The sequence below is a fragment of the Stegodyphus dumicola genome, chromosome 2 (genome assembly GCF_044657685.1).
Source record: "Stegodyphus dumicola isolate Sdum_Otavi_A_Nest chromosome 2, ASM4465768v1".
NCBI classification, from domain to species: Eukaryota; Metazoa; Arthropoda; class Arachnida; order Araneae; family Eresidae; genus Stegodyphus; species Stegodyphus dumicola.
The window spans coordinates 183,255,953-183,273,566 of record NC_140769.1 but is presented as its reverse complement, the minus strand read 5'-3'; the positions used below and the strand labels follow the sequence as shown (position 1 = coordinate 183,273,566).

The following is a 17,614-nucleotide window of genomic DNA, read 5'->3' as shown; positions in this document are numbered from 1 at the left end:
TCATTATCGAGGAGGATGAGGATAGGCTTTTGGAAAGGTTTTTTCTTTTTCTTCTGAACAGGCTCCTCTTGATGCTCGGGGAGAGGGATGGGGTAGTTGTTCCACCATTCTATTTTTTCTTGCTCGAGGATTTTTTCAAAAGTCGTGGCCTCTCTATGATGAGACGAAGGAGGAGAGTCCTCGAGAAGAATATAATAGGTATTCTTCCCAGTCTTCTCGATCGAGAGAGGTTCGTGCAAACATTTATGCAACCATTCACTAAAATGAACGAGAATCCCTTTTGTCTTCTCAAGACGATCCATAATCCTATTCATTTGCGAGACGGTTAGAAAGTGGGACGTGTAAAAATATTTGGCTCGTTTCATTAACAAAATTTGTGCATCCAAAGGTGGAATGTCACGAGCCATCAACACGTTTTCGTCGGATAAAAATTCGTCCCGCATCTTTTGATAACTCCCCACGGTATAATAACCCGCACATTTTGAAAAATCGGAGGCTTTCAGGTAAACGACTCCTTGGATGATATAAAAGGAAAGATCAACATATTTATATTTGAAAGGAATACACGTAGTGAGCTGGGGATGCCTCCTCATGATCCACTTGGACAAAAATACGACTTTGGGGCTCTCCCCTTTTATTTATAGAGAGAAAGAGAGTGTGACCTTCCCTTCCCTCCTCCTCCTCTCTCCCTGCTTCCTCTATCTCTGGACGTCCTTGGATTGGAAAGGTTGACTTTGAAAAAAAAAAGAAGGTCATGGTTGGATAATTTTTTGTTTATTAAATTATTACTTTCACTTCCTCATTCCCACACACATTCATCTTTTAAGAAAAGAAAAAGAGGTCATGGAGATAAGATTTCTTGGAAAGAAGAGAGAGAGAGAAACAAAAAAAAAACAAATAAAACGGACGTCATAGAGCCTCTATGTGTGTCTGTGTGTGTCTATATAGATATATAAAAAGACGAGAGTACTGGGCGAGATCATTTCTTTTCCATTGGGAGCCATGTCGCTATTAGACGTTTTTCCAACTCAACGGATTTCGAACGGGGAGGATTTGAAGACGCTAAAGCAAATCTCCAACTTGAAAATTTTTTTGGCATGTCATTGTGCGACATTTATTCCGCATTTACCACCTCATCAAGCGATCGTTTCTTTCAACCAAGATGTCGAATCCTCCAACCTGCTCGTTCAGAATATATACAGAAATTTATTCGAATCGCAACAAACGAAAGAGGAATCTCCCTTCTCTTGGAATCGGATGGATCGAGCTTTGAGACGGCCCATTCAAACAGACCGGCGATATACGGATCCGCGCACGAGTTTTCGGTGGAAGAATATTTTTCTCACGAAACGATATTTTACGTTTGGAGTGAGAACGACGGCTGAGGACGAAGTTCATATTGTTCAAACCACAGCCGCTCCTCTCGCCTATTACGAATCATCGTCCCCCAATCTGAAGGAAAGAAGTTTTAAAGTCAGCGACAGGATGAAATATAAGAAATATATTCTAAGACCTTTTCAAAACTATGTCGTTCCCCCGAAAACGCAATATCTCATCGTCACAACCCAGAAGAGTCTCTTTCTCGTCGATCGGTGCTCGTACTCGCTTTGGAAACAATTGAAAGAGGAGATTTCTTTCCAATCGCCGATGATGTTTCAAGAAAAAGAAGAAGAAAACCCTCCGCCACCTTTACCCATCCCTTCCTTAGATGATAAGAGGAGCTGGACCAAACCGTTATTTCCCGAAACAAAATCGACCCGGCAACGGAATGAAATTGAAGTCATCACAATTGAAGATGAGGAGGAAGAAAAAAAATTACCTCTTAAAAAACGGTCGACTTACCGGAACCTACCTGGCGTGCAAGATCCGCTTCAGAATCCAGAAGCTTCTTCTTCTTCTTCTTCTTCTTCCGTGACTTGTTCAAACAGGCAACGTCTTTTGGACTCCTCACAGACAGAACCTCTTCTAGTATCCTGTTCTTCTTCTTCTTCTTCTCCTCCAACCTGTCCCGACATCGTAGAGGTAGAATGTCAGACGGGTCCACAAGCTTCAAAAAGTCCCGACATCGTAGAGGTAGAATGTCAGCCGGGTCCACAAGTTCCAACAGGTCCAGAAATCATGGAGGCAGAATCACAGCCGGGTTCACAAGTTCCAACGGGTCCAGAAATCATGGAGGTAGAATTTCAGCCGGGTAAACAAGTTCCAACGGGTCCAGAAATCATGGAGGTAGAATCGCAGCCGGGTCCAGACATCCTAGATCCCTCCACTCATCCCAAAGAGACTCCAAGTGTTTCAAGACAGCCTTGTGAGGATCCAGCCCTTCCCGTATGGAATGATTATATGGACTTACAAAATTTGGTGCAACAGGAAGGAGAAGAAAATAATCATACGGATGGGTGGGTCAAAGATTGTTTAGATCATTTAACCTCGAATGAAATTGAACTGTTATGGAATTGCATTTCTGAAATCACATCGGAAATGTGATAAAAACCAAAACAAAAAAAAACAATTTTTTTAATAACAAATGGGAGGAGGGTCATGATGTCAATTTAAAAAAAATATTATATAGAGTCCAATCTTGGTGGTTCACTTCAGTTTTCCAGCATGAGGTGATCCACGTTTCCCGAAATATGGATCCCATTCCAACAGAGATTGTGTAGAGCCTTCACTTCAGTTCTTTTTTTATATACCAAGAGGAGAGGGTCCCCAAAGGGTTACCCATGTCCAAAGAGAGAAAGTGTAGAGCATTCATTTCAGTTTTTTTTTCAAGTTTAGGGGAGGGAGGTCTCAAAATGACACCCCCCCATTTTCAAAGAGAGATGGTGTAGAGCGTTCATTTCTGTTTTTTTCCAAAGTTAGGGAGTTTTCAAATGGCTACCCATTTCAGAGAAAGAGAGAGAGAGAGAGAGAGAGAGAAGGTGTAGAGCGTTCATTTCAGTTTTCCAACATTAGAAGGTCCCAAAATACCTTCTGAATTCAAAGAGAGATCGTGTAGAGCGTTCATTTCCAGTTCTCCAAGATCAGAAGAAGAGGGTCCGCTTTTCCCAAAAGGGCTTTTCGCATTCAGAGACAGCGAAATGCAGACTTCAGTTTTCTCCCTCCCCAAGAATAGAGGGTCCCAAAATGGCTTCCCATTTCAAAGAGAGAGGGAGAGGCGTTCATTTCCATTCTCCAAGATAGGGTCGTCTGCTTTTTCCCAAAATGGCTTCCCAATTCAAAAAGAGAGAGAGAGAGAGAGTAAAAGGGTGTGTAGAGCGGTCATGTTCATTCTCCAAGATAGGGTCGTCAGCTTTTTCTCAAAATGGCATCTCCCCATTCAAAAAGAGATCGTAACCAATTTTTTCCAGTTTTTTCCAAGATGGGGGGGAGAAGAAAACCTAGGATGGAATAACACGACACACAGTGAGAAAGAGAAAAAAAAAACGCCATTTTGTCATTTTCTGATAGGGTACCGGTGTTCGAATACTTTTGTGACCGACTGTACATTTAATTTTTGTCTGTCTATTTTTCGGGCAGTAGCCCAGGCTGGAACCCTTGTCGGCTAAATGTCCGTGTCGGTTAAATATCCTGTCGGCTAAGGGTCCATGCCCGCTAGGTGTCATTAACCACTCATGCGCATTGAATTGTCAGATCCGTAACGGATTCCACATACGAGAACTGCCTAATCTTTTTTTTAAAGGCGGGTTACTACCTTGGCGTAGTTTATTATTTTTTAAGCGTTGGCGACTTTCAAAAGTTTAGAAAGGAAAATGGGTTCTTTTTCTTATAAAATGAAGGAACACATTTCCTTTTATTAAAGTATATATGAAAAAAGGGTAGATTTTTATGTTCGCAATGTTTATTGTTTTCCTGAACGGTTAGAATAGTTTAAATGACTGATTTTGGGGGGGGACAAAACCTTGTTTACATTTTTTGTACTTCTTAGAATACGCTTAGCTTCAAAGATGTGTTTTGCGCAATCAAGATTTTAATTCATTCCTCTTTGAAAATTTTCGTCCGAGAAAAGATAATGAAAATTAGACAGGGGATTTCTGTGTAGAAAATTTAGACATGAAATAAGTTAAAGGCCATTAAATCAACAATTAATCATATAATACTGGTTATTAATAATTCTGTATGCCTGCTTATTTTTTTATCGAAATACTTGGCATTTTCAGGATACAAGTACTTCAAAGAACTTTGAAATATTATTTAGTATAAACACATTAATAAATTAAATTGAAATAAATAATTTAAAAGACAGAAATAATTTAATGAAGAGATTTAGATTTAAAAATTTGCACACACAAATGATTTATCAGATTTTATTTCATAAATAACTTTGAATATGGCATTTGAACCTACAAACATGAGTGGATACTGAAAAAGTGATGTACATATAAGAATATTATAATTTCCAGTAAGTTTTCTTATTGAATAATTAATTCTGAGAGTCCTATGCTATAAAACTAGGGTCTAAGTTTGCATAAAAATTCCTCTGTTATATAAAAGAATTTAAGTAATTTCTGTAGCCTTTTTGTCAATACACTAAAGATTTTTTAACTAATTACATGTCGTCGCTTGCAATTAGAACCATCATTAAATTGCTATTTTATCTAATCATTTCCTGAACATTATCATGTATATAGATTGACCTCGTCTTCGTAACTGATAATTATTACTTGCAAATTATTCTCTTGCTGGTGAACTATTAACAACCCTTTCTATTGCTGAGTTAGGGTTAATAATCTTCGCTTTCGGATTGTCTTACGGAAATCGGCGTAAAATGCTGGTACTTGGGCTGATTCTGCACATGCGCGAACGTAGGTGGTGTCAATAGCCTCTTAGCTATTCGTCCCGCCGGTGCGATTATCTAAAGTGGCAAGGTTCTTTAATATACTAAGGTTAGGCCAGGAACGGAAAAAGCGTGCCATTGGTTGCTGGTAGTGACGTCACCCGGGAGACAAGACGCATCGGCCGACGCGTCTGCTACATGATTTTGGTAATGGAAAAAATGTAAACTAAAGCAAAATGATCATTTTATATGTGGTAGATACACCTGAAGAACCTGAACACCTGAGAAAATGTTTATTTTATGCACAGAATTCGTACGAATGCTGAAAATAATTGTAAACATTAAATTCTTTTCGTAAAGGAAAGCATTAGAAAATGAAAAACGATATTTAAGTTAATTAAGGGAAATAAATATTGTAAAACAAGGTATTTTTCAATATTTTTTCGTAGTATTGTTTGCACTAAATAAATCTTGTTGAACAGAACACATGATGGCATAACTGCTAAGACCACGGTAAAAACATAATCAAAAAGTATTATTCTATTTATTTTCATTGCTCATGCACTTTTTTTTAATACAAATGAACTTTGACATTCCATGAGAAATATATGATCGTGATTTCAGTTTAAATTACATATCTCAAGCAAAAATATATATAAAAAGATTTGACTTAACAAATTCATATTTAAATACTATAAAATTCTACAAATTTCTTAATATCCGTCATTATACTTTTAAATAGTATACTTATCTCATTCTTTTTAAAGTGAAAAGTCACTTCATACTGATTCACTTCAGATTTTAGCAGAAGTGCGTATATTTTCAGTATAATCTAAAAGTACTCTTATAATCCCTTACACTCAACAAGATTTCTATATAACATTTATCCTGACGTGATTATTTGCTATAGTAAATAATCTTCGATATTGGCATCCTATTCTTCCTTCCATACATTAAAAATGGAACAATTAAAATACATTTTCTTACACATATACGCACAATTATAATAATAATAAACTTGCCCTACATCTTAGTTTCGGCCCACCAGCGGCCGAGCGGTAAAGTCGCTGAACACTGGTAGTTCGGTCCGAATCTCGCGAACGGGCTGGCTGCATGGGTGTTTTCGTGGTTTTCCTCATGCGTAATGTGTATACGAGCCAGTTTCCCTGAGAAGGTCCTCCACGAAGGCATCACACCTATTATGCAGATAGCCCTAGTGTGCTTTGCCATAATTAAATACACCACCACATCTTAATTTCAATTCAGCCTGTACACAAATTAAATATTTTTAATTATTAATGTATTTTTATCAGGTTATTTCTTAAAATACTTTTGTTATACTCGAAATATGTGTTCAATATTGAATTATTTTTCTTTCTCTTATAATTAAAAACAAGTTATATGGAATTAAAATTAAAACATATGCAGCAGTTAAATAAAACTGAACCGAATATCTTACTTACTCTTTCGTTATTTGTATTCTGGCATTATACACAGATTTGTTTTCCTTCAGGTTCAAGCATGTGTAAGTTATATCAATTAAATTACATCACACATACCTGTATGCATCAGTTAAATAACACTGAAGGAAATATGTCACTCACTCATTCGATGTTTGCATCATAGTGTGGTCGAGAAATTGTTCTTTCCTCACGGTGAGGCATGTATCAGTTTACTTAGTTCGCAAAGCTTAACCCAGACGCTGCTTCAATACATAGAATTACGTTTGGGATGTAAAGAAAATAACCAAAACATGTGAATGAAGTTGGATACGCGAATTTATTAACTAATCATTCAGGTACTCAGTATTGGTAAACATGACACTGAGTTTAAATATCTCACTACGATGTAAGTCTCATACACAAAATGAAGATTATGATAAAAAATGATTTAAAATGAGAAATTTTTCAATTTAAATGTAAAATAGCAGTAAAATGAAAAATAAATGTAAAATTACATCACATTTATGTATGAAAATTACATAAATTCATTAAAAAAATAGTTATTTTATCTGGTTGTAAAGAGTGTTTTCCGCCAAAAAACGTATTAACGTGTATAATTCTGACACAACGCTATAGCACAATTTGCCACTTCCGCCTAGGTATAATAGCAAATTAACAACACAAATCAAATCAAACTGTTGATGCAACGAAAGTAAACAAACGCCAAGAACTAACGCTGTCACCCACATGACGTCATGCGCATGTGGCATAACTTTCTCCCTGCACTGCGCATCGCTCTTGGGCCCCCCTGCTAAAGTGGTGCCAGACACCAGGGTACATGGGTATTACTAACCCTACCCCTCATCGAACAAATTATAGTATAGTTTCGAATATATGTGAATTATAACTGAACGAACATATCTTAAAATGTTGTAGATATACATAATTATCATTTAATGGTACATAATTTTTTAACAGCATATCTCCTAACGTAGTAACTCAAAGAAATAATCTGGATAGAAAGCCAGTCAAGCACAGAAGCTGTCGAGTGGTAGAGCTGGAAAGAGAACATAGACAAACATGGCAAAACAAAAGAGGTAAGGGCGCTATTTTGGTGCCGCTAAACTGACAATATGCATGATACTAAAAAATAATATATAATACAATAACAGTACAGAAATTTGTAGATTATACATGTATAATAATAATCAGTCATTACACACAGAAATTAAGGTAGGTTAACACACATAATGACCCGCGGGCACTTAATATTCATATGATTATTTACATCAGTGGCGGCTCGTAATAAGCACTGAGGAACTGCAGCACCCCCAATTTCCACTTATTATTATTTTTAATATTCAATATAGTGTGCCCTCCCTTTAGTCTTTCTTTCTTTATACTTTTACAATACATAATCCTTAAACTTTATGTCAATAGCCATCCCCCACTTTGTCAAAAAGGTACGAAAGTCTTTGTAACTGCGCGCTTCACAGTTCTAGCGATGTGTTGTTTGGCTGTTCTGAGCATGCGCACACAGAAAACAGCAGGCGAGCCGGGCAGAGGGAAGAGCACTGTCGCTCTTGCAGTGCCGAAATTCTGGCATGTTGTTCGAAGAGTGATTTCTTTTTACTCCGTGCGTGTGATATTTCTCCACAAGGTGGAACTTTATCATACGGACCATAAACAGAGCTCATGAAAATTTGCAACCTTTTAAAAAATTGCCTTAGTGAAATTCAATCAACATCAAATGCAGAACAACAACAAATGAAACAACTGTTCCTATTGCAAAAGCAATAGGAATTTTAAAATATCTAAATTATGATAATTTCAAGTTTTGGTTAGATCTTTTTTATCAGATGCCTCATGTTGAAATAATATACAATGAAATGCAATTCAGAGAAATTAGTGTGTTTAAAGTTAACGAATATATAACAAATTCCAAAACTGCTATCTTAGAATTAAGAAACTCAAAAGTACTGTGAGAATTTTCCAAAGATACCGATGTCAGAAGAATAGAAGAAGGAAATATGTGACTTTATACTATGTATTGATATAATGCAGAGATATTCTTCCACTAAACACTTAGCGGCTTCTGAATTGTTAAACAAGAAATGTTTCGCTAGTTTTAGGAATGAACATTCTACAGAAGAAATAGTACTGGCAGCTGAAGCATATCCAATGATTGACAAAGAATAGCTTGAAACTGAACTAAAAGTATTCTATTGTAGGTCTGATAGCCATGAGTACTGAAAATTAAATGAGCTATTGAAATTTATCTTTGAAAATAATCCAGATGATGTTCTTAGTGGAATTACGAAACTGATAAAAATTCTCTTGAGAGTTCTCATGACTACATCAGAGGCAGAACGCTGATTTTCAACATTGAAACGAATGAAAACTGTTCTAAGAAGCACTAGAATTCGGAAAAACTAAATGCGCTTGCATTGCTTTCAATAAAGAAAAATTTCCTCAGTTGTCATCCAGAGATCAAGGAGAAAATTATTGATTGTTTCGCGCAAAGTAAAACAAGAAGAATTAATTTCATTTTTAAATAGACAAAGAGTGAACTGTAAAAATTTTGGTTAAAGTAATTAAGAAATGCTTAATTTTTTATTGTAAGATTTCCTGATGTTTCAAAATAAATTTTCTTTTTATGCATGTTTGTTTCCTTTCAGACAATCTTAAAGGTTAAATTTTTTTGGAACAGCACCCCCACTAATTTTAGCCACGAGCCGCCACTGATTTACATCATAGTTATACTTAGTTATCGCAGGATTGTCAATAGCCTCCTGCTTGTCATAAAAATTCCGCGATAGGCGGCTGTAATAATCCTTGAGTTCCTCAAGTTTTAGCTCCTTGGAGCTGTCTATTCCTAACATACCAGGGGGCATTGCAAATTTGTCTAATTGCCCCATTCTCAGCTGCTTGCAGTCTTTTTCTAAGTGATTTACAAGAGTATGCCCATACTAGTCAGGCATAACTCAGAATGAGGCGTAACATAGATTTGTAAATGAGCAACTTGTTATCTATAGATAGAACGCTGTTTCGAGCAATTAAGGGTAAGAGTGAAGCTTTACTAGCTCGAAACTTCTTGATAATATTTGTAATGTGTGGGTTCCATGTAAGAGATTTAGTGAGGTTCACCCCAAGATAAGGGACCTGCTTGACCCAGGGGATGCTTTCTCCATACATCTTCAGGCAGACTGGAAATTTCTTTTTTGTTGTAAACAATATAGCATATGTTTTCTCAACATTTGCAGGTGAGTCGTGAAATTCTTCTTAGTAGTAAACAGTATGGCATGTGTCTTGTCGACATTCACTTTGACTTTCCACTTGACAAGCCAAGCCTCTAATGCCTGGATGTGTTCTTGTAAGTGTTGTATAGCTGAACCAACAAATGCGCTTTGTGTAAGGATCGCAGTGTCGTCTGCATACATTGCAAGTGTCGTGTTGGGTGTAGTGGGTATGTCGTTCACATAAATGTTGAATAGAGTTTGGCCCAAAAGGGACCCTTGTGGTACGCCAGCCCTTATAGGGCGGCTGGTGGATAATGTCCCAGAAACGTGAACAACAAAATGTGTATCTGTTAGGTAGGATTTGATCGTGTCAGTGATGTAGCCTGGTAACCCCAGGTTGTGTAACTTGCATGTGAGGGCATCTAGCCACACACGGTCGAAGGCCTTAGCAATGTCTAGAAACAGACCTCCAGTCACTCTGCTTCTTTGTAAGCCATCACTGATCATCTCCACAACTCTATAAAGCTGGTGGGTGGTTGAGTGCTTCTGACCAAAACCGAATTGGTATGGAATGATGACCTTATGCTCCTCCAGATATTTATTCAATGTGCACAGTATTATTGCCTCCATTAGTTTACTGACAGAGCTCAGGAGGCTGATGGGACGATAGGACTCAGGTGCAGTGGCTGGTTTGTGAGGTTTCGGTATTGACGTAATTTGAGCAGTTTTCCAACATGCCGGAAAGTGTTGCCACTGTAAGATGCAGTTAGCCAGCTTGGTGAAATAACATATTGTCTTTGGTGGAAAATTCTTGATCATCTGATCGAAAATACCATCCAACCCAGGGATCTTTTTCCTTCTCAGCATTTTGATGTAACTGCAGACCTCCGACGGCATGACTAAGATTATGTTGTCGGTGTATGGGCTTGTTGTGTAATTGTGATGAAAGTCAGCAATAAGCTGATCTGTGTTGTTGTCTGAAATGTTGTTCATACAGAACTGAGATTCCAGATGCTGCGCTAAAAGTTCTGCCTTCTCAGCTCCAGTGTAGTGTCGGTGCGATTAGCCACTGCCGATACACACGCCGGCGAGGGGACAAATTTTTAGCTTTAACACTAGTAGAAAAACAACGTTTGAATACGAATTCTAACTCTCCTTTTGCATCTTTAATTTGTTTCTATTTTATTAAAAACTTAAATGATCTCCTAAATTCACTTTTTTTGCTTAATTCATGCCCAAACATTAATTTTTTTCTTCTTTGCGTTGCTATTTGTGAAATGCAAAACCAGGTGAAACACATTTCAACTCTTCCATGATTTAGGGAAAACCAAAACAAGAATGGCCGTCCACAAATTGCAGTCGACTAGTAGGGAGTTGAAATGGCAAAATTTTCAATCCAGAAGATCTGCTACTGTAGGTAGAAAGCCACTGCCGGATCCGATGACTGTTCAGCATGTCTTTTTGATGATTATCATGCACATATGCAGAAAAATTGTTCTATTCGAGCCCGAAATAAAGATCGCTGTATACCTCGCTGCATTAGTGGTGGGCTCTTTAGTATGTGATTTCACTCCTGTGCCGAAAACTTACTTTTCTCGAAAAAGCAATGTATTTAATTATTACTTTGTAAAATGGGGTTGGGGCTGGACTTTGATATCTGTGGGTGTTTTTTTAGGACTTACCTCATGGGTATATTGTTGTGGTAATATGGAAAGAATGAAAAGGCATTTTTATAGACTTTTGGTTGGAACGGCAATGTGGTTCTGTTGGACGAAATCTTTCGTACTTATCGAATCCTATACTGCTGGTTGCCTGACAGAAAAGTATGTTACGAAAGTGAGTTGCTTGCGAGGTGGCTCTGTTTGGAAAGGTTTTGACATATCTGGTCATGCTTTTTTACTAATCTATTGTAGTTTATTTATTGCTGAGGAAGCAAAATCCATCCGTGGTTGGGAGAGAATTGGTGATTTAATCAGAAATGAGGAGTATGAAGACGACAGTCCTTTAAAAGCATTATCTCAGGAAGAACTGAAGCATTTGCAAGAAAATTACGAGAAACTGACTCCTTATGTTAGAACTGCTTTCATAAACCTGACTTTATTTTCTATTATGTGGGATGTACTGCTGATAAGTACAATAGTATATTTTCACTCAATGGTACAAAAGGTTGTGGGTGGTATAATTGCCATATTAATGTGGTATGTAACATATAAATGGTGGTATAACTTTCCATCTTCACCTGGCTTACCTGGGCAAGGCTGCTTTAAATATTTTGATCAACCTGTAAAGAAAACATGTCCTCATGGTCGCTAGCTTTAACGTGATTTTAGTCCATGACTTATTAAATACAAATTAATAAATTATTTATTAAGAATTCTCCTTAATGTTTTATATATCTATATATAAACTGAAAAATACTGTTTGCTAGCATTTTTATCTAGACACTATTAAAATTACGGTACTTGCGTATTATCGCAACCAGGTTGGCGCGATTTGTAAGTTTGAGTTAAAAAGTATGAATAGAAAGAAAATGTACATTTATTAATTACAGATAATTTTTAATACAGTTTTTTATATTATTTTGTTTTAAAATATAAAATAGCAATTAAACCCTTCCAGTTTTGAATTTGAATAAGTTGCAGAATTATTTTTTCAGCGGAAATCTTTTGGCTATTGCTTTTAGCACTGATTGAAAACCGTCTTCGCCATTAACAGACGATTAACGCCATTTTTACAAATAAACTTTCGTCTATTTCCACAATAAGTCCTTCGCCGCCTATTTGCTTTCTTTCTTTTTCATCCATTTCAAGGGCACGTATCTCCCGCATGTAATTATTCCAATCTATAACAGTTTTGTCAGCTATTCCCATCTCTTCTGCAGAAAATTTAATTGAGGTTAACTCTTTACACCAACAATAAATGAAGCGCACCGCTGTCACAAATGAAATTCGGCTACCTTCAAACCAATTTCCGGTTCTCACACCCAAATGTTGATTGCACTCTTCGACGTTACATTTCCAGAAGATTTGTTATCCAAAATACAGTTTCATTTTATGAGAATTTTTACAAGTACGTTCATTCGGTATAATAGTAGTATAATAGTAACACGTAGGGTCGCCAAATTTGGCGATTTATGCGAATTCTGGCCTGGTTGTGTTAATACGTAAGTACCAAAATTACTTTTGCATATACACATGTTTTGTTTCAGCATTGAGTTTTATAAAATGTATGAATGTGGGTTAATTGGAGAGTTAAATTTTGGAAATGAAGTGTTACATACATTTAAATATGATTTGTTTTTTAGTCACCACTTATTAATTTAATAAGAGTTTGTTTTATAGTAAGATTTTTAATTATTTGAATGAAAAATGCTTAGATTTAAATAACTGTTAGGTTTAGATTTATTTATTTGGGAAATAGTTAACTTATATTAAGGGTTTATTTTGTATTATTCAAAAAAAGTAAATTACTACTCCTTTTGCACATTAAAATGTAGATAAGTTTTGACATTTAAGAGTTCTAGTAGTATATTTTTTAAACTTTTTCTAATGAAGATTTGTTTAATTATGTGGAACTGAACTCATGAATATGGATTAATATCATCTGAAATATCTTCCATATGGAGGTATTTATTCATTAAAAATTTTACCATGAAAGGATGAACACAAGATAAGACATATGGACAGTGGAAGTGGTGTATTTCATGACAATTAATGACTGTGTTTAGAGCAGAATATTTTGTTATTATTGTTACTAAGAGGAATATTTAATGTCACTTCTTACATTTGAATTATGCTTCTAAAGAAACCAATTTATGATTTGTATTCCAAACTATAAGTGCTAATTATGAATTTCATTAATACATTGTATATATTACCTTGTATAACATTATATCGTTGTTCTTTAAAATATTTTGCTCTGTTATTTTATTTCTGATTTAGAAATCATTCTCAAAATTTATCCTTAAGGTTGGAAAATAAATGAAAAGGGCAAACTAAAGCTGTAAGTATTATGTATGTATATTACTTTCTAACAATTAACAAGTATTATTAAAAAGCATTATCACTCAAGGCCTTCGAAATTGTAGCTGTTTGGTTTCTTGTACTTAATTTGGCAGCTAAATATTTCTGTTATTCTTTATGTAAGTACAAAATTTATTCTCAGGTACACTTACACAGATTGATATGCTCTGAAGTTTTTAAAGAAACTTTTTATTAAAGTTTCTTAACCAACTTCACAGCATATCAGTTATTATTGATAAAGTCTGACATAACAATGGTGACATTTAGATAGAATTTTTGCTGTGCATGCGACTTCTTTTTGAAGCATTGTTATCTAGCTCAGAAAAGTTTAAATTTCTGTAATCTTATACTACATTTGTAATATTTCACATAAATCCATTTATATGTATCTAGTTTCTTATATGTAGAATCTGTAAAATTTGCTTCACAAGTTTCTTGCTTTAGAAAAAAAAAAAAAAAAAAAAAAAAAAAAAAAAATTAGCATGTTTCTATGAAGCTTTCTTTTCAGTTTTAAATCTTGGCTACTTTTTTTGAATAATAATTTATTTAAATGGTTTTGAAGAATTTCTAAGTATTCAATGCTATATAATTAATTAAAATTCCATGAAAACTGTTTTAGTACTGTAATCTTAAATATTTTATTAAATAATTGAGAGACTTACCAAGTTCATTATTTTTACTGACATTAAGTTTTAAATTAATTAACTCAACAAAGTAACTAACTTAGGACTGTTAGATGTAATACTGAAGTTTATGTATTTTGTTATTTTTCATTATAAAGTGGCATATTGGTGCATAATCAATACAATAAATAATGAAATAAGAATTGCATGAAAATTTACACAATTTTGATTACTTATTGTGGGAAAATGACAAAATGCAAAAAAATTGTACATACATCATATTGTGATGTAGTCCTTGTGATGTCCAAGGCATGTATTTCATTACTGTGGAAGTGTATGGGTACTTTGCGAGAATTTTATTGGTTTTGATTGGCCACTTGTGCACTGTAGTTTTCATCACTGGAACTGTTTGCCTTCTATTCCCGTGCACTGCAGTATTCATCAATTTGAAATTGTATGTTTCAGCTGTTAGAATACATAAAACTCACTGGGAATGATGTCTAGTGAATAAGGCATAATCACTGGAACTGTTTGCCTTCTATTCCCGTGCACTGCAGTATTCATCAATTTGAAATTGCATGTTTCAGCTGTTAGAATACATAAAACTCACTGGGAATGGTGTCTAGTGATAAGGCATATATGTGATACATTCAGATTTCACCTCCTGGATTGTTGCAATCATTAAACAGGCAATTTGCAGTTGAGCATTGGTGTCCAACAACAATGCACCTAAAGTCTGTCGTTTGCTCTCGATTGCAAGGTGAATTTTGAAGCAGATCTGCTTAAAAACTGCTGGTCACATTTATGCCATTATCTGTATAAGGTATCAAAATTGTCTATCCTCTTTGCTCCCAGAAGAGAGGAAGCATGATTTTTATTGATGGGGTGGGCTTCTCTACAGGAATGACATCATTTCTAAATTTCATACACCACTCATACACTTGCTATTAGGACACATATAAATAATCATACTGCACTTTTATCTTATGATGAATTTCAATTACCTTCACTACTTACAATACCTTCACTACTTAAGCTGTAACATGGTGCATCTTTGGCCTGATTTTGCTTCGTTTTTCAGTAATGTGCAATCATATTGCCACTGTTACCAAAAATAACTCCTTGCAAATTACAAATCAGTCATGCAGTGTTTTCAAATTTTATTGCATTCTTAAGGTTTTCATTTGAATCATTTATGTAATTCTTTGTAATTTCTGTAGACTTGCTACAGTGCATTAAACACTTTGTAAATGGCTAAATTTCAGATGAAAATAAATTTATAGAAATTCATATGTAGTATGAAATAATATTTATCTGGCTAATTATCAAATTATTATTGCACATTTGAATTTTGAAGTATGTTGTGTCTTTTAATGCAAGTAAAATATAAAAAAAAATTATTTAATGTAAATGAATTCTTTCCAAAACATTTTCTTCCTTTACATATTTGGTACTCTTCTGTTATCATGATCAGATTAAAAAATGTCTGTGTGCATGTGAGTATATGCATGTGTATACATATGCATACGTGCATACATATATATACACATGCAATACATTAACACATCCATGCATACAAACATTTCTGAATCTGGTCCGTCCCGATAACAGAAGAGTATCATATGTTCTATAAAGTATTAAAATTTTTACTGTTCACATTCATATGAAATATTAAGCAAATTGTAATGATCATTCAGTGATTAGTGTTGTTACTGATAAAAAGTACTACTGTAATGATATTTAAAACAGTGTATTAAAATTTCTGCTTAGTAAAATAATCTTTTTTACTGACTGTAAGCTGCTCTTTAAAATTATATAAAATGTATTTTTTCTTACTTAATTGTTTTCATTATTATGCTATGGAAATTTTCACTTATTTGCATGTAAAAACTCATCGGTACAGATGGAAATGTAGTTACATTTGTATGTGATTGTATTTACACCTGTCGCTTACTTCAAGAAAATTAAATGTTCATCTTATTTAGATATATTCTGGAGTGATTGTGAATTTCAAGATTTAGTTCCACACCTCAGCTCCAAAAGTATTTCTTTTATTATCATTCGAATCATAATTATCAGTTTAAATGCATTAGATGATACTTGTTTATCATTATTGCCTAAATATATGTAACATAATTTTTTTTCCTTATTCCCCTCCCCCCACCCGTTAAGTATTCTCATAATCAGCTGAATCACAGAGTCGTAGCTAGGGTTTTCAGCGCCCAGGAACAACTGAAGATTTCGCGCCCCTATTGCTTGCCAAGGATGGAAAACATTTAATTCTAAAATGTCGTAACATCAGTTTGGCGCCCCTTGGATTCTGCGCCCGGGGACAGATGCCCCCCTTGCCCCCCTCTAGCTACGCCCTTGCTGAATCAGAAATATAAACTCAAATCTGTTTCCAAAATTTTATATTGAATTATTATTTGATAATTCAATATAAAATGTTTATATTCAATATAAGTTATTTTACATCTGAAGATTAGCCAAATAGAGAGTCTAATTTTGTTGCTACGTATAACTTGCTATTCCTCTAACTAAATTTATTATAATACTTATTTTATATTTTTTAGTTTTATTTGTTTATTGTTTTTATAAATAATTCTTCATGTAATGTGTTAACATGCCCATGTTGTTTAAGAAACAGATTAATTTAAAATTTTTAAATGTACCTATACAATATATATGCACTTGTCCAGAAACAAAATGTGATGATTTCGAAGGAAGAGAGGGCACATACAAGTTTATCTTGTTTTTAACCTTCTGAGTGTCTTGAACATTTTTATTATTATTTATTTTTATTTACATTTCATTGCCATTTCAGTCGTGCTTTGTTCTAAAGTGTTTTATTTTCTTTAACGTTTTAGAAAATACTTAAATAATTTGTAGCTTACAAAGCAATTAATAAACTAAAGTGAATTTATAAGAATATTATAAATTTAGGAAAGAGATTTTATGTGAAAACAGCACTTCATAAGTTATTCCAAAAACTTTTGGCATTCAGAAGGTTAATGTAATGAAATTATCTAATATTTTATTATTTCTGTTTGATTGTGATTCATTATTTTTGATGAACTCAGAAATAATAGGTTTTAATTTAATAAGAACACTTTTATTGTTATAATTTATTATAATTAACAAATATTTATGTAGTTTCGACTAAATATTACAAGTCGGGAAATCTACAGTCAAAAGTCGTTAATTCGGACACCCATAATTCGGAATGATCTATAATCTGGACCTCAAAACTAAAAACTTTCTGCGCATGCGCCGCGTTGACACATGCGCATAGGCGCTTATGCGCGTGCGTAAGACCTTTTACTACTGCGCATATGAGTGTGCGCAAGTGCAGAATACGTTTTTGCGTGCGCGTTTTATGTATAATGGACGTATAAGCTAAAATTATCTAATTATCTATTTCAGTTAATATTGATGATTGCGTTGTTCCTTAATTTTCGAATTGGATCCGGCTTATTATTTTTTGCAGACTGTAAGAGCAATTTTATAAAAGTAA

The 17,614-nt window shown here is 34.6% G+C and overlaps 1 protein-coding gene across 1 annotated transcript; it reads left to right on the top strand.

Moving 5' to 3' along the window:
- The first annotated feature begins 10,772 nt into the window (after positions 1-10,772).
- On the top strand, positions 10,773-16,088 carry Fitm (acyl-coenzyme A diphosphatase Fitm). Its single transcript, XM_085811495.1, has one exon. The coding sequence runs from the start codon at positions 10,794-10,796 to the stop codon at positions 11,766-11,768; it is 975 nt and encodes a 324-aa protein (XP_085667621.1). The 5' UTR covers positions 10,773-10,793; the 3' UTR covers positions 11,769-16,088.
- Positions 16,089-17,614: the final 1,526 nt, after the last annotated feature.

Coding starts and splice junctions, on each gene's coding strand:
- Fitm (XM_085811495.1), top strand. CDS start 10,794: ATGGCCGTCCACAAATTGCAGTCGACTAGTAGGGAGTTGAAATGGCAA.